Source organism: Amblyraja radiata, chromosome 12, assembly GCF_010909765.2.
Source record: "Amblyraja radiata isolate CabotCenter1 chromosome 12, sAmbRad1.1.pri, whole genome shotgun sequence".
Taxonomy (NCBI): domain Eukaryota; kingdom Metazoa; phylum Chordata; class Chondrichthyes; order Rajiformes; family Rajidae; genus Amblyraja; species Amblyraja radiata.
This window is the reverse complement of record NC_045967.1, coordinates 18,983,928-19,001,115: the sequence shown is the minus strand read 5'-3', so window position 1 is coordinate 19,001,115 and position 17,188 is coordinate 18,983,928. Positions and strand designations below refer to the sequence as shown.

The 17,188-nt window shown below is 44.7% G+C and overlaps 1 protein-coding gene and 2 long non-coding RNA genes across 3 annotated transcripts in view; all 3 read right to left on the bottom strand.

Moving 5' to 3' along the window:
* The window catches only part of LOC116978972, a 34,100-nt gene extending 18,160 nt beyond the window's left edge, over positions 1 to 15,940 (bottom strand). The window contains exon 1 of the long non-coding RNA XR_004413606.1: positions 15,623 to 15,940. This is a non-coding gene — a long non-coding RNA (uncharacterized LOC116978972). The remainder of the gene's footprint in view (positions 1 to 15,622) is intronic.
* Positions 4,738 to 14,036, bottom strand: LOC116978973. The gene is made up of 2 exons (XR_004413607.1): positions 13,915 to 14,036; positions 4,738 to 4,931 (listed from the first exon to the last, which is right to left on the bottom strand). It is a non-coding gene; the product is annotated as an uncharacterized LOC116978973 (long non-coding RNA).
* LOC116978971 (transcription factor Sox-3-like) lies at positions 7,982 to 11,657 on the bottom strand. The gene has a single exon (XM_033030296.1). The coding sequence runs from the start codon at positions 11,349 to 11,351 to the stop codon at positions 10,431 to 10,433; it is 921 nt and encodes a 306-aa protein (XP_032886187.1). The 5' UTR covers positions 11,352 to 11,657; the 3' UTR covers positions 7,982 to 10,430.
* Positions 15,941 to 17,188: the final 1,248 nt, after the last annotated feature.

Here is a 17,188-nt window from a genome sequence, read left to right as displayed (position 1 = left end):
TACTCCAGCACTTTGTGTCTATCTTTGGTATCAACCAGCATCTGCAGTTCATTGATTCCAATGCTCCTGTCCCACTTAGGAAACCTGAACGGAAACCTCTGGAGACTTTGCGCCCCAACCAAGGTTTCCGTGCGGTTCCTGAAGGTTGCAGGTGGTTGACGGAGGTTGCAGGTAGTGGAAGCAGGTAGGGAGACTGACAAAAACCTCTGGGAACCGCACGGAAACATTGGGTGGCGCGCAAAGTCTCCAGAGGTTTCCGTTCAGGTTTCCTAAGTGGGACAAGGGCATTATGTTAGAAACATCTTTGAAAAAGGTTCCCAGCATGAAACGTCACCTATCCATGTTCTCCAGAGATACTGCCTGACCTGCTGAGTTACTCCAGCACTTTGTGTCTATCTTTGTGAACATTACTGTTGGTCTGAAGTGGATTGGCTGCTGGGTGGGGCAAGGCTTGTGATATCGCCAGGACCATGTCCACCAAGAGAGGCAACCTCACTCGGTGAAAGGAAACAGGAGAAAGGAAAATGATTGTCAGATGTTCATAGAATATAGAAGAGTAGCACAGGAACAGGCCCTTCAGCCCACAATATCTATGCCGAGCATGATGCCAAGTTAAACCAATCTCTTCTGCCTCCATGTGATCCATATCCCTCCATTCCCCACCTATCTAATAGTCTCCAATGTCCCGGTCATATCTGTCTCCACCACCCCACGACTTGGATATTGGTTTAGAAGAGGAAACATTTGTGCACATATTGAGGGAAGAGACAAGGCAAACAATCTTTTATTGCAGCCCTGTTCATAGTATTTGGACCAATTAACCTACCCTATGCTATACATTCCATGATTCTATTTTCATTAAAGAGGAAAAATTCTCAGTACATTCAAAGTCATTCCATTGCAGGTGAGCACCAGTTTTACTCCTTTAGTGAGAGAAATTAATGGCCAATTTGGGACAAAATGGCTAATCAATTTGGTCTTAGACATGTTAATTGAAAGCTAATTTTAGAGTAATAGGGGAGTGGAGCAGGCCCTTCAGCCCACTATAAAACTCTGCCTGCATGCGATCCATATCCCCGCATTCCCTCATCTCTACACCCATGAGCAGTTCCAGGGACACTTCTAAGTCTATGGAGATATAGGTTATTATATAATCCAAAGGACAACTCTTCCATCATTCTGTCCTTCAGTTCTTCTTCAGCTGAGACTGGAACCCACCACCTTTGCCTCCGGAGTGAAACTGACATCCACTGACGCAACTGAATGACGTAAAGTATTTCTGCAAGAGTATCAACAACACATTGTAAGAACAATAGCTGCGGGAAATGTTTTCAAAGCAAGAGCAAGACTTGGAAGCACCTCTGGATAAATAGGGTGCACAAACTATGTGATGTCTTTGGAATTAGGGGGTGCAAATAGATTTACCTGGTAGGGGCAGAGTTAACATAGAACAACACAACAACAGGCCCTTCGGCCCACAATATCTATGCTGAACATGATGCCAAGATAACTTAATCTCCACTGCCTGCATGTGATCCATTTCCCTGCATATCCATGTGCCTAACTAAAAGCCTCTTACATGCCACTGTTGTATCTGCCTCCACCACCACCGCTGGCTGCGCCTTCCAAGCGCCCAATCTACCCCCCACCCCCCCCCATGTATAAAAAAAACAAAAAAAAAACTTGCCTCACACACCTCCTTTAAACTTTGCACCTCTTGTCTTAAAGCTATGCCCTGTAAACTTTGACATATTTACCCTGGAGAATGAAAAAAGGTTCTGACTATCTACCCAATCTATGTTTCTCATAGTTTTATAAATACACAAATCCAAACCAGGACTTTAATCACAGTGGTGCTGGAGTACAACAGTATTGATCAGCCTTTTGATTACTAAAGAGTTGCTGGCAGGATCTGTAGGGGTGGATGCTGGCGAGCAAAGATCTGATGCCTTGTTGAATAACCTCTGCAATTCTCTTGTTGCCTTCAACATCCCCTTGAGGAGATGCCGAATAGTCAATGTACAGTGAGGCCACCCACGGTGGAGAAGGCTAGAGCCACTTCAAGGTGGTGACAAAATGAACTGCAGATGCTGGAATCTTGGGGAAAACAGAAAGTGCTGGAGTAACTCAGTTGTATCAGGAAGCATCTATGGAGTGAATGCTTAGACTAGACTCTTCTTCAGACTCCAGACCTTTCCATCTCAGAGATAGTCACCAAACGTATCGGATCAGGCGGCACCTCTGGAGAAAATATGCCAGAAGAATGGTTCTGGAGCTTAAACGTCCCCTTTTTTTTCCTTTCTCCAGGGATGCTGCCTGACCTACCAAGTACCTCTAACTCTTCGTGTTTTGCTCAGGCCCATGGCAAGTTGTTTTGTAGAAAACCAAAGGATCCAATCGATTGGGTTCAGTGCAAATATTCCCTTCTCCGAGTCGGAAGGTCCTAGTCATGAACCACATTCCAATAGAGACCGGATAGAAACATAGAAATTAGGTGCAGGAGTAGGCCATTCGGCCCTTCGAGCCTGCACCGCCATTCAATATGATCATGGCTGATCATCCAACTCAGTATCCCGTACCTGCCTTCTCTCCATACCCTCTGATCCCCTTAGCCACATCTAACTCCCTCTTAAATATAGCCAATGAACTGGCCTCAACTACCCTCTGTGGCAGAGAGTTCCAGAGATTCACCACTCTGTGTGAAAAAAGTTTTTCTCATCTCGGTTTTAAAGGATTTCCCCTTTATCCTTAAGCTGTGACCCCTTGTCCTGGACTTCCCCAACATCGGGAACAATCTTCCTGCATCTAGCCTGTCCAACCCCTTAAGAATTTTGTAAGTTTCTATAAGATCCCCCCTCAATCTTCTAAATTTTAGCGAGTACAAGCCGAGTCTACCCAGTCTTTCTTCATAAGACAGTCCTGACATCCCAGGAATCAGTCTGGTGAACCTTCTCTGCACTCCCTCTATGGCAATAATGTCCTTCCTCAGATTTGGAGACCAAAACTGTACGCAATACTCCAGGTGTGGTCTCACCAAGACCCTGTAGAACTGCAGTAGAACCTCCCTGCTCCTATACTCAAATCTATAACCTGCGCTCCCCAACAGTTTTATGTGTAATGGCAGCCCATAAAACTCGCCCTACTTATAAGAACAAATAGTGCTGGAGTAATTTAGCGGATCAGGCTGCATCTGTGGAAGGAATGGACAGTGAACATTTCATCGGTCTACAGAAAGGTCCCGGTCCAAATTCCCTCCACAGATGCTGCCTGACCCGCTGAGTTCCTCCACTACGTGTTTTGCTCTAGACTCTAATATAATTATAGCAAGGCAATAGATTTGTATTAAAAAATAAATTCCCCAGCAGATATTAGTCATCTAGTTTGGATACTAGTTTATTCCTGGTCCTGGTCCTGGAGTTTAAATCCTCCCAATGTCTCCCTCCCCTCAATTAATTGCTCCCATTAAACCATCTCCAACGGTGATATCCCCATCCCCCCCCCCCCCCCCCCCCCCCCCCCCCCCAGATGCTGTCTGATCCGTTGAGTTCCTCCAGCACTGTGCTACTTTGTTCAAGTTTCCAGAGTCTGCTGTTCCTCAAGTCTTACACAACACCGGCAAAAGGTGGTTAAGATCACGGAATGAACGGTCGCATTGCGGCCTGTCGATTAGTGCACAGAACATTCCAGACTACCACTCTGTTTCCCCCCTGGACGAGGCGAAGATATGAAAACACAAATAAAATATCTAACAAAGCAGTGAAACCACTCCGGCAGTTCTCATGTTTACTGTATGGTGTGTCACGGCTCTGTCTGGTCATTGTATCGGATTTCACAGAATCTATCAGGAATTAGATCTCATTTTATTTGCCTTCATCTTGACAATTTACTGTTGGCTCCTTCGTTATTTATTTAGCTTTAATTTAAGAGGGCACGCTTGAAATGTCGAGGCTCTTCGGCCCAACTCGTCCATGCCGACCAAGATGTTCCACCTAAGCTATTCCCATTTGCTCACACTTGGCTTACATACTTCTAAATCTTTTCTATCCATGTACCTGTCCAAATGTATTTTAAATGTTGTTATTGTATCTGCCTCGACTACCTGGTCTGGCAGCTCATTCCATATAGCCATCACCCTGTGTGTAAAATAATTTCCCATCAGGTTCCTATTAAACATTTTCCCCCTCACCATAAACCTATGCCCTCTAGTTCTTGATTCACATACTCTGGGGGAAAAACGACTCTGCATTCATCCTATCCCTTCCCCTCATGGTTGTATACACCTGTTATAAGATCACCTCTCGGCCTCTTCCGCTACAAGGAATAAAGTCATAGCCTGCTCGACCCGATAGCTCAGGCCCTCGAGTCCTGGCAACATCCTCCTGAATATTTGCCTACACTCCTTCCAGCTGAACAACACATTTTCTATAACAATGTGAACAGCACTGAATACTGAACCCATATTTTAATTCAGGAAGGGGAGATGGAGAATGGTTTTCAATTCTAACATTAGACGGTTTGTTCAACTCATCCCACCCAATTAAGGACCGACCTCTCATCAGACCACGCTGCTATAACGATGTACTGAATGTTGGAACCCGAGTTATTTGCACTTAATTTGAAAGTTGCATCGTTAAAGAAAAATTATCCAGCGATTCATGACTATCTTCCGCAGCTTGTGCGCACTTTGACTACATTTATATGAACAACAGAACGTTAGAGAACTCCAAGGCACTAGAATTCCATTGGAAGCAATAGCCTGGGTAAACGCAGGCTTTATTAATGTGTGAACTACCCAATAATTTGTGACAAGGTCGAGATACCACGACTTGCAATTTCCACCGCCGGCATTTCCGTCAACTATCAGTGTTTGAATCCACCTCTTGATCCGGCGATTTCTTCCCGGGAGTCACATTGACAACCTTTATCGTACCCTGCAAATCGAGAGACAAAATAATCGGAGCAAAAGACTTTGAGAAATAGTTATAGTTGCCAATTCTGGGCATTGGATTTACTGTTAAATTCTGCATTTGTATAGGCTGTTGGAGGACCACGCTGAATTCCTAACCCCATTGTAGCCAACGAACCAAAGTTAACCTCAAATGAACACAAAAAGCTAGAATAACTCAGCGGGCCATGCAGCATCTCTGGAGAAAATGAATGAGAGACGTTTCGGGTCGAGACTCTTTCTCAGAACCAAAATTAACCTCATAATATTCAGAACGGTCGCACAATCTGTCGGTCATTTGTTAGACGAAAGATAAAAGGTTTCATCCAATTTAAGTATTATTGCGTAATTACTGATATTTGGAGTTTTCTCTTAAATGTTAAATTAAGATATAACAATACTTCTTGACGAGGTGTCTTCCTTTCCCCCAATGGAATATGTTTCAAACAGAAATGGAAATGCAAGTTTAACAGAACGGAGAGTTAGCGGGATTATCTGAATTAGACAGAGTTACGTTCATCGCTAATCAGTCGGGACGATTGCTTTAATCGAGAGAACACTTGCAACGAACTTTCCCGCAAACACGCTCACGTAGTGTTTTTGGCTCAAACACATAGATGCCTAACAAGATCATAGGCCGGCGTTGAATACATCTATAGAACCAAGCCCAGAGGCACCGAGATATTTCACTATCACTATTATTTCCAAGACCCAAGCGTGGTCAATGAAAGTTGTACCACAACAAATGTCACTTCTTCAAACAACTTAAAACCGTGCACTTTGCCCACCAACTTATTTTCAGATTTTATCATTTGAAAATGGTTACGCGGGCAGCTGTTGTGTAATTTGCCGCCAATTAACGGGCGCGATTTGTACAAAAAAAAAGAATCGAAATTCGATAACTGCGCGCAATTTGGGGAGATTTAGGAGCGGATATGCGACGAAGATTTGGACTAGATGTTGCGCGTACCAATGTTTGGAAATTCTTGCAAAAGCCTGGATGTCGTGTTAAATGTCCCGGATTGCAATTAGCGTTGGATTACAAGAAACGCAAATTTCGTTGCACTTCTCTGAATTCAGAAATTTCAAAGATTTCTCAGTCCCAAATTTTGAATGTGTTTTCGACTTGCGGATATGGTTTAAGGGGGAGATGGGAAGAGGGGGAGGGAGAGGGAGAGATTCTAATACCCAACCCCTCTTCTCCCTCCAAAACAAAATCGTCGCGGATGCGCCCACACCGGAAAATTCGCAATACCGATTACCAAGAGTCCAGTTAAAACACCGCCGACATCTTACTTTAATGCAGGGGAGGATTTTTTTTAATTTGGAAAGACAAAAGTCCTTTGGAGGCGACAGATATTATTAAGAAGCACTTGTTCCCTCAGTTTCCGTCTGCAGGAGCAGTCGAGGAGGTCCATAGCCCCGTTTCGCTCGAGTTCGATTCCTGCCCCGGGAGAGCACGGGCACCAGGGGAATGGCCGCGGCTCTACTCAATGTAAAGGGTTCCAAGTAAACCCAAATTTAAATTGGAGCAAAGACTTATTGGATCACGGACAAGGTCTTCGCTCGAGTCAGACGGGTACCTGGTTAACTGGATTCAGAGTGGGGGGAAATAATTTCCTTTCTTTGGGCCTTTTGCGTCCTTAATGGTCTCAAGGGGATTCGCCAGCTCTGTGTGGGGCAGTGTCGCATTGAGGTGTTTTGGAAGGTCGAAAGCCCAGGAACTGAACATGTGAAACAAGGTGCAAGAGGCGTTGTGCCGCGTTAGATGTCTTGGCTAGCTGTTTATAGTTGTATCCGCCAACACAGATGCCCCCGGGGTCAACCTGCCTCAGGGTCAATTAACGAATAGGATTTGGAGGGGGGAGGAGGGGGTAACTAAGTTCGCTATAACAACGCGAGCCCCATTTCCAATGGGTTTGCCCCCCGGAAGAATGTGTGCGAATCAGTAACCGGACCCGCGGTTTGGGAAACTGCTTCCGAACAGTCCCAGCTCTCCGGCAACCTATGGTGCTCAATGAGGGGAAAGTCTAAAGTAAACTAAACGAAAAACGCGCTGTGCAAACTCGCCCGGTTTTCATTCGATTAAGCAAGGAGCAATGCAACTAGAAAATGTTCGATCTCCCCCTAACTACACCCGAAATCTGAAACGGAATTACACGCGTGAGTTAATAAACACTGGCAGATGGAGGATTTGTGGAAGATACGGCGTTTTACAAATACAGCGATGATCGCAGCTACATTCATACAGCGAACTTTTACATTCTGGAGTCCCATTCTTAAAATAAAAACTTCTCACCAAAAGCCTTTGGCCTAATCATTGGTTCTATCATTGGCATTCATTGATCCAAACCACTGAAAAATGTCACATTGTACTCGTCTCTAATAGGGTCCCCGAATGATTTTGGACAAGGTCGGCTTCCAATTGAATAGTCAGATGCTTTTAATTACAGCAGGCAGAAGTCACGGGGATGGAGGGACAAAATAATTTGTTACTGGTCTTAAAGAATTTGCTCAGATAATTCCCGGTGCTGCAACATCACATATCTAACGATGATTGGATAATTTAGCGAAGAAAGTTGAGACGTAAACTTTTTAAATTTCAACAATGTCTTCAAGCGTGAAGACGTTTAAAGCTTAAACGTTTGCCATATTTAACGTGTTTCTAACATCCACACGTAAAAATACTGTCCTCCCATCCCAAGACAATACTGTCCTCCCATCCCAAGACAAAATGAGAATTATAAGATGCATGACAAAACAAATCGCCGACCATTCAGGCCAGGATCATTCACCAAAACTACAGCGACTCATTTGCCGTACATCCACTTTATTTAAGAAGTCACTTCGGAAACGCCGTTGGCGTCTCGCTGCAGTTTGAGAGATAGTATTTTCAAATCTGGGATGGTTATGAAATAGACAACCTAATGGAAAAACCAGCGGCTGGGATTGCAATTATTAGTTGTTAAATCTTCAAATTACTCAACTTCAGATCACCTTTAAACGGCCATTCCGCGTCCATGCTATTTTTTTTTCTTTAAATGAAAGAGATTTAAAGATTTTAAATGAAGCCGACTAACCTACACGGTCCACCCTCCGCCTTCACCTCAGTACTTGTAGAGTTAGAGGTTTACGTATTTCACGGGGGGAAAACTTTTCCGCTGCCTCTGACCGAGGCAAAGCTCGCCCTACACTGCTCTACAAATTCTGGCCTCACAATTAATTCACTCTTCAATCGCGGCTAAGCGAACGAGTTTGCCCACACTTGCAGAAGTCGTTCAAAAGCACCTGCTCCTGAGCGCGGCTAGCAAAGAGTTGCAACCTCCAGAGAATAAACCACACAATTTCCAACCCAATCTGGGGCAATAAATTTAGACCGATGAGCAGTCGGCCGAGGGCAATCGAGCCGACCATAGTACATTTCTGCGCAGGTGACCCAAAATTGCAAACGACACCTTCCTCTCCTTGCTTTAAGCGTGGTGGGTACAGTTTATTTAAAAAAAAACTATCTTCAAATAAAGTGGACTGGAAGATGAAAAGTTTTGTTCGTTAAAAAAATAAAACTTCAGGGGTTAATAAGAGTCCTTAATATCATCCGACACCAATCTCAAAACTCAGTATAAATCCTGTATTAATGTCACGAGTTTGTCTTCATTTTTACACGTTACAAGTGGTCAGAAACTATAGGCAACCTGTTCTCTGCGCAGTTTACTGTGGTCACTTGTGGCGGACAGCGATTGCTTGCACGATACTGGTTGGGTAACCAATGCCGCGGGCAAGTGTATTTTCGGGCTTTACATGTAAAATTATCAGATTTCTCTCTCTCTCTCTCTCTCTCATGGTTCAATATAACACCGACAGCTGAGGAAAATTGGAGACTGTAACCGAGCGTTTTAAGAGGCAGAATGGCAGCATACCCAGGCAAAAAGGAGGGGAAGAAAAGCACAGGGGAAATCACTGCTAACCAGTGCCCGGGGTTTATAGATTAAAAAAAAAATTAAATCCCACGAGGACGGTGCGCTCTTTATAAAACGCTCCCTCTCTTAAATCACCCAGCTCTATCTCTGGGGAAGTGTTCACAACACTCACAAATATTCTCCCAGAAAGTGTTAAATTACGCCAATAAAAGCCCGGCTCGTGAAACACTTGTTGGACTGAGTTTTGCCCCCAGTGTCGCGGCTAGGTTTGTTTTGGAAGGGTGTGGGTAACGCATTAAAAACTGTGCCTTCCTAGTCACACCGCCAGCCAGCTGTAACTCGGGTCTAATCAGGGACAACCTGCCTATCTCATCAAAATTATCGTGCAAACCGCTCGAACCTTTTATTGATCGCAGCCCAAGTAACGAGGGAAACTTTAAGCGATTTTTGGAGATTGTTAGTGCTCATTATCAGCTAGTTACGGAGAGTGAGAATCGCCCGATCAAACGCAAACAAATCTCCCATTGTGACTTCTCCAAAAAAAACCAACAGGTTCTTTGGCAAACACGTTTCAAAGGGAAATGTTTTAGAGGCCCGTAGTACTACACCTGAAGAAATAGCACCAATTCAATTATAACTCCAGCCCTCGAGTAATTCAAGTTATAACCAGGAAACATTTAATGCGTTTCAAAAGATCCCTCTAGATTAATATAAACAGTTAATCGTGGCAAAGACTCACCGACAGTCCTACTTTGAATAGGAACCGCAAAACATTTGGGTCGTGTGATTTTTGTAAAAATTTATTCATCCTCATTTCAGGACCAGGAGCCAGAGTTTAAAAACACAAGAAGCCTTATTAGTAAACTAGTATATCTGCTTGTTCAATATAGTTACTCAACCAATATGGTAGAACGCTCCACCCATAAATTCACAAATCCAGAGACGACAGGGTCGGAGGGTCCAGATAGAGGTTTAAAATGTTCACAAGCATCAAGTAGTGTAAACAAAAAGATACTATAAATTAAAACTTGCGTTGCGACCCCGCAGTCGTTCAAAAAGCTAAAAACGAAGGGAGTGGGGAAGGGGAAGGCGAGGAGGTTAAAACACAAACCCTACAAGATATAATTCTGAAACCAAGTCTGGTGTCACATTATTGAACAGTTATTTACATGTACACAAATTAGACAATTCCAAAAAAGGTTTCCTCTGGATGTTACAGTTAATATTTGAAGCCATCGAAAGTTTCGGGAAGGCCTCTTCTTTTTCACATAAAACTTGGCATCTAAAAAGGGAGCCTCGTTCATGCAGAACAGATGATTGTCCCAACTGGCGCGAAAAGTGATCAACTTCAGCATTTAGAAACCAATGTTGTTGTTGTTGATGATGATTTTTAACAAGTTATACGTTGCGGAGATCATCTCCAAGGTATCGCTCACACACACACACACACACACACAAATTCAGTCTGATGGGCAAGCGTGATCAAATTATTTGCTCTCTCCTTTTTATTTTGCTCGAATGCCAAAAGTTAGTGGAGATGGCGATTTGTTCTGGTGGTTTAATTGCTGTTAGATATGGGTTAGAGGAACTGTTCCATTGACCCCTGTGCCCGCTATCGCCGCACTCTGATAGTGCTGGTGGACACTGTGAAGTCTGCTGTTCTGGGAAGAAGGGTCCCCTTCTCCTCCGGGTGGGAGATACATGCTGATCATATCCCGCAGGTCGCCCAGGCAAGCCCCCCGAGAGTGGGACGTTAGCGGCGGAGGTGTGGTGGGTTCAGTCTTCACCATGGAGCTCATGGAACCGAGGGCCATGCCCGGGGTACTTTGTTGACCGTAGACTGGGGACATACTGTAGGTGGTCGCCGCGTTCATGTAACTCTGAGCGGTAGACATCATGGGACTGTACTGAAGACTCGCCATCTCGTAACGATGCATCTGCTGTAACTGCGGACTGCTCATGCCCGGGTGTTGCGAGTATGTCAACTGGTCTTGCATCAGTGGGTAAGTCCCGTTGGCCCAACCGTTCATGTGGGGGTAACTGTCTATTCTCTGACTCACCCCCACGCCGCTGTTGATCGGGACAGAACCCGGGCTCAGGATGCCGCTGGGCAGAGAGTACTTGTCTTTCTTCATCAGGGTTTTGGTTTTGCGCCTGGGCCGGTATTTGTAATCCGGGTGTTCCTTCATGTGTAAAGCTCGCAGGCGTTTCGCCTCGTCGATGAACGGCCGCTTCTCCGAGTCCGACAGAAGTTTCCAGTCCGCACCAAGCCTCTTGCTGATCTCGGAGTTGTGCATTTTAGGGTTTTCTTGGGCCATTTTTCGGCGTTGGCCCCGCGACCAGACCATGAAAGCGTTCATGGGTCTCTTCACCCGGTCCGGGTTGTTGTTGCCGCTCTTGCCCGTGCTTCCCGGCGCCGAGTTGCCGACTGTCCCCGCGTTGGACTGGGGCCCAACCGGCTTCAGCTCGGCTTCCATCATCCCATACATTCAGCCCAACAAGCTAGAAACGGAAAAGGTAACAAAAAAAAACAGGAAGCACACAAACAATCCCCGAGGCAACTCCACCAACGCAAAAGGCACAGCGTTCACGCAAACTGCCGCGAACTCTTCTGCCAAACTTGTCCTGCCGTTCGGAGTCAATAGTTACTTATCCATGTGATGCAGATTGACGGCGTATAAATGAGATGCTGACAACCAATCGCGGCTCACTAAGGGACAGGTCTTGATGGATTGCTAGTTAACATGGAGGGCACCATCTCACTGGGTGCAAAGAAAAAGAGGTGCGATTTTAAGACCCAGTGCAGCAGCCCCGAATGAAGGCGAATCGCTGTTCGTACAATCAGATATTACATTAAAGCAGCAGCCTCAACATTCGGGAGAGGCGCTGCAGCTCTTCCTGCAGTTTGCCAATAATTTTAAAAAGTGCTTACGGATTTCAGAACGGGGTTTAAAAAAAAAGATAAATATATATTTAAAAGACATATTGGCAGTGACATGGATAGAACGGTTTAGATATATATGGGTAGTGGTGGGACCGGCAGGTGGGACAGATGTAGATGGGGCAACTTGGTCAGCACGGCTAAATTGGGTCGAAGGGACTGTTTCCGTGCAGCATAACTTTATTAAATATATGGCATAGTCGAACAGCATGGAAACAGATCCTTCGATTTCACTTGTCCATGCCAACCAAGATGCCACACACACACACACATATATATATATTTCTATATACATACATACACACATACATATGCATACATAAATATATCTTGTAATATATATATCATTTTTGAAAATACATTTAGTTCAGATTCTGTACGTGGCCAACTGTTTTGATGTGTTTTGAAATTAGTGTCAGAGCGCTCATTTCTTTTCTGATTCAAATTATTAATTTTTAATCAGATGCCTTATTTAGACGATAGAATATTCAATTCGTCTTCTTAATTAAATGCCGGTAATTTTAATCTTGCCACTGACCTAACACCCCAGACTGTGGATGCTGGGTGTGAGCTGTGAGTGCAGGTTTTGGTGCAGTGTTGTGGAGCTGGCTTCCTCTCCTTGGTGGTGGTTGGGGGGGGGGGGGTTGGAATATGGGGGGTTGGAATATGGGGCGGGGGGGGGGGGGGGTATGCGGGTGTTATGGGGGAAATGGGGAGAGAGGGAAGATATAGGGGGGAGGGATAGGGGGGTATGGGGGGAGTGGATTTGGGGAGGGAGGGTGGATTTGGGGAGGGAGGGGGATATGGGGAGGAGGGGGGTATGAGCAGGGGGGTTATGGTGAGGGGGTATGAGGAGGGGGCTATGATGAGGGGCATATGAGGGGGGGGGGTTATGGGGAGGGGGAATTTATAAGCAGATCTACCACGTGCCAATCAACTCTCTGCGGGTTAGTTTCTCCATTGGAGATTGTTTGGGAGCCTTGGCAACGGCATCGCCGCGTCACTGCTGGAGGGAGCCCGACCGACCCAGAGAGAGGGCCGGCTGAGGGCGAAGCCGGAGCTCGCCGAGAGCCCAGCGCTGCGGGAAGGCCGTGAACCTGCTGACATGCCGGAACCTCCTCCTCATGTAAAAAAAAAATCTGGCCAATTAAAAATGCACCAAACCAACATTCAGTTCACCCCCCGTCCAACTGATGCACGACCAATGCACCTATTAGCAAATAATTGTTCAATGTATAATTATAAACACAACTTTCATACAACTTTTACAAGTAAAAAATGAAAACATTTCTAAACTCCTACATTCCACCCGGTTGAAGTATAGAAATAGATCATTCAGGAGAGTCACGACCCGAAACGTCACCTATTCCTTTTCTCCAGAGATGCTTCCTGAACCGCTGAGATACTCCACAACTTTGTGTCTATTTTTGGTATAAACCAGCACCTGTAGTTCTTTGTTTCTACATGTAGTATAGAAATATATTGGGACGACTTGTCGTTTAAGTTTGGAATTACTTAACAAAGTGCATGAATAAACATGTATCTTAAATTATTGCTCGGTAAAGGGGTGTATAATCCTCGAAGAGAGCATGCAATCGAGTTGCTTGCGGTCTTTGGAAGTTAGTTATTTCCGCAACCGGCGAGAGATTAAAAGCAGAACAGGGAAGTTTGCAAAACGAGTGCTTACCGCGGCGGGCGGGATGGGACGTGTCCGGGTATATGATGAATAGCAGCTGTGACTGTCGCCGGGTAACGAGCTGCCAGCACCACGCTGCACAATCTAAAGAACGTAAATCAGAGCAGCTACAAATAGTTTGTCGACCATGACGCAGGAGACCGCCATTCGGCCCGTCGCGGTCGTTCCAGTCGAGAATTAATGTACAGTACTGAGATGAATCCTACCACACAGTATACGCATCAAGGCACTCTCCAGACATTGTCTAACTGTGATAAAAACTTTATGCACCGATCTATGGCTAATTAATGAATCATGCAGGGCGGAAACAGGCCCTTCGGCCCCTCTCGTAAATGCAGACCAAGATGCCTATTTCAAATGTGCTGTTATTGTCATATGTGCAAAGTGCAAACCCACAGTGAAATTATTTTCTTACCGACAGTCCAGTAAAGTATTCCCATATCTAAGCGCATCACCGATTAGCAAATTGTACGTAAGTAGTCTACTCCGTGTACTCTATCCCATAACTCTCTTCTAAACCTTTGCCTACGTGGGCCAATTAAAAACTCCAAAAAAAGTCTTAACACATTTGTTTTTGCAAATCAAGGGATATGGGGAAAAAGCAGGAACGGGGTACTGAATTTAGATGATCAGCCATGATCATATTGAATGGCGGTGCGGGCTCGAAGGGCCGAATGGCCTACTCCTGCACCTATTTTTCTATAATTCTAATTAGAGCGTTGCTTCGTTTTGTAGCCCTCTACCGCGCCGGTTTTGTGTAAAGCATCACCGATTTCCCCTGCTTGGGTTTAGCTCGATCTAATCAGGTTATGAAGGGGTCATGTATCTCCTTAAACTGCCTCAGTTGGAACTGTCCCTGAGCGAGTCTCTGCCGCCGCCTGCTGTTACCCCCAGTCTCTGTAGCGTAGGTTAAAAACGCCGCGTTACACAAGAGATGCAGAGGCCACCTCCCGGCGCGACACCGAAAAATACTAATTACCCGACCCTCAGACAATTTATGAAAACAAAAGTGAGCAATATGAAAAACAGCACCGGATATTTGAAGGGATGATGAATAGAGTTAAACCAGGGGCGCTTTCGTTACGGTTACACCATAACTCGACTGCCGATAACCCGTGCAAGGAGTGGACGATACACCAGACCTTGCAGTATTTGATAGCGATGTCTTGCCCCGACTCCGCGACATGGATTATCGCCCCAAAACAAGAGAGAACGAATTCCCGTACATGTTTATTACACTTAAAATTGAGCCATCAATCGAGTATCACCGCAGTGTGACAGGAACAAGACTGGGCTAAATCGTTCTGAACTACAAATATTCATCCCGCTTTCCACCATAAATGTCACATTGAACGGACCTGTTGCAGACACTATTTTCCACCAGTGAGACTCCGCTCGGCCGCGCCCGCGAACCCCAGCACAGGCGCAGGATGCGATTATTTTATTACATGCAATGCCATCGCCGAAACATCCCTATCTTGATAAAGTTGCCATTTAGAGCCATTATATTCCACTTTCCAAGAATAACATATCCCTTTAATCACAGGCTCAGGCTATGAACATGCCAGTGACCGACAATGACCATGAGATAGGAATAGGAAAAAAGACTAATGACAATTAAATTGAAAGTTCGTGTACAATCTCCCGTCAGTTGAATTAAACCAGTTTAAAAAAAAGACTTGTGTGATTTATTTTCCACTTTACCTTTTCCTCTAATTTTACAATCAAGTCTGGCTCATTAAATTGCCGGACCTCTCATTCCACGGTTGACATTAATAACCGTTAATACATAGCTAGAGAGGAAACACTCAATGTTTACCTTCAATTAATAAATACTGTCACTAGTCGTTGTTACATCTTGCCACAAGCTTTTTTTACATTTGGAAAGCCTGTTTTCCCAAGAATGACCACACGTTTTGGTGTTAGTACGGCGAGTATCTTAGGTCCTCAAATGCAGGACACACAATACTTTACATGTAAAAAGGTATCTCGTCCCCTGGAAGAGAGACAGAGGTCGCATTGTGTTACTGCCGCAGCTCCCTTGTTCCCGATAGGGAACATAGAAACTAGTAAATAAGATAAAATACTCGTGTCCTGTTACTGCTAATCTCTCCCAGTCTTACCACGTAGGTTCCAGTGAGACAGATAGACACTCTGCCCGACTTCGACCGTGGATAACATTGTCCTTTTTTACTGCGCCTCTCCGTCTTCAGGGAGGACCATTTCCTGGGCCCATTGAAGAGGAGCGGCTTCCCCTACTACCGCCGTATTGTATCATCGTGTTTAGAAAAATCCCCATCAACCAGGCTCTGTTCAACTGCCCCCAACATCATCGCGAAACACCCGGAACAGCTCCGTTCTCAAACCGCTAATTTATCGTCAAGGATTCGTAAATTCCTCGCTGTATCTTTAAATTCCATCCAACTGCTCAGTAGCCCTTTAACGATTAGGGATTCTTAAAATTATGTTGTCTGGCCGAGGGCAGGGGGGGGGGGGGAATAGAGTTGTCTCAAATTTTCAAGTAAATAAAACTTAGTGGCGTCTTATTTTGTTCTTGCTGATAATTACAAATTTAAGAGAGAGCGAGTCAGTGTGTTTAGGATCCAATTCTAATTGAAGGGAAGTTTAGATGCAAGATTTCCTTGGCGGGTTAGTCAATTGAGAATGGACAAACGAATCCATTCTCAACTCGCACCGGCCCCACACTATTCCCCGATCCGACAATTCACAGAGACAGTATGTTCAGATCTAACAATATGAACACCATGTAATCTCTTTATTAAAACGAAGTAGGGAAGCATTAAACTGGAGGTTGTAAAGGTTTTTTTCACCGCTCGCAATTAACAACAGCGAGAGAAGAGACCACCAGCGTCGGTGTAAAAACTCTGCACTCTTACAAAAAGACATTTCACAATTGCCGATTCTAAAACTATTCACACTCGGAGCACAGCGTGGACTTGACACTCCGCTCTCCAGATCTGCTTAGAATTTCGCTTTTGGGACAATTGAATGTTTCAACATCGGACGGGGAAGAGATGGGCGTTCATTTGACGTTCACTTCGCTGTGGGATGAAACGCTCTCCTCCACCACTCCTCATTTAACAATCTCAGCAGCGCAGCTCAAGTAGACTTGTGCTAGTCTCCCACCTGTTCGCAAATGAAAATCTACCAGATTGGTGTGCGATTTAACATAATAAACGGATAAAAATATATAACATCACCGAGTGTTTTGCAAAGGAAACCATTGATCCAAAAATACAAATCACAAAATAAAATGAGCGCTGCTCCCTCATTGAATGATATGTTGTCCAAGTTTAGGTTTTCAAACTTTACTCTTTATCGTTTCGTTTATCAAAGTGAATTAGCCAAATGATTTCACTTGTTTTGAGTAACTATTCCACCTGATTGTGTGAGAATGGACATTGATATACCTTAGCCGTCAATGAGAAGATTGATAATTTCATGAACTTCCTATTAAAAGTTGAAATCTTGTTCCTATGTTGATTTACGCAAAATTCACAGATATGGCCAGAACACAAATTGGAAATTTAAAATATTAAATCCATAAGAGAAGGACTGAAAGTAATGGGTGAACGATATTAACCCTTCTTAAAGCACAAGATGACCCCCGGCAGCATCTACACGTACATAACACCACCCATCGACTCTCAACTCAACCGTATAGTTTC

What these genes read in the sequence shown, in the direction of transcription:
- LOC116978971 (XM_033030296.1), bottom strand. Translation starts at nt 11,351, where the DNA reads ATGTATGGGATGATGGAAGCCGAGCTGAAGCCGGTTGGGCCCCAGTCC.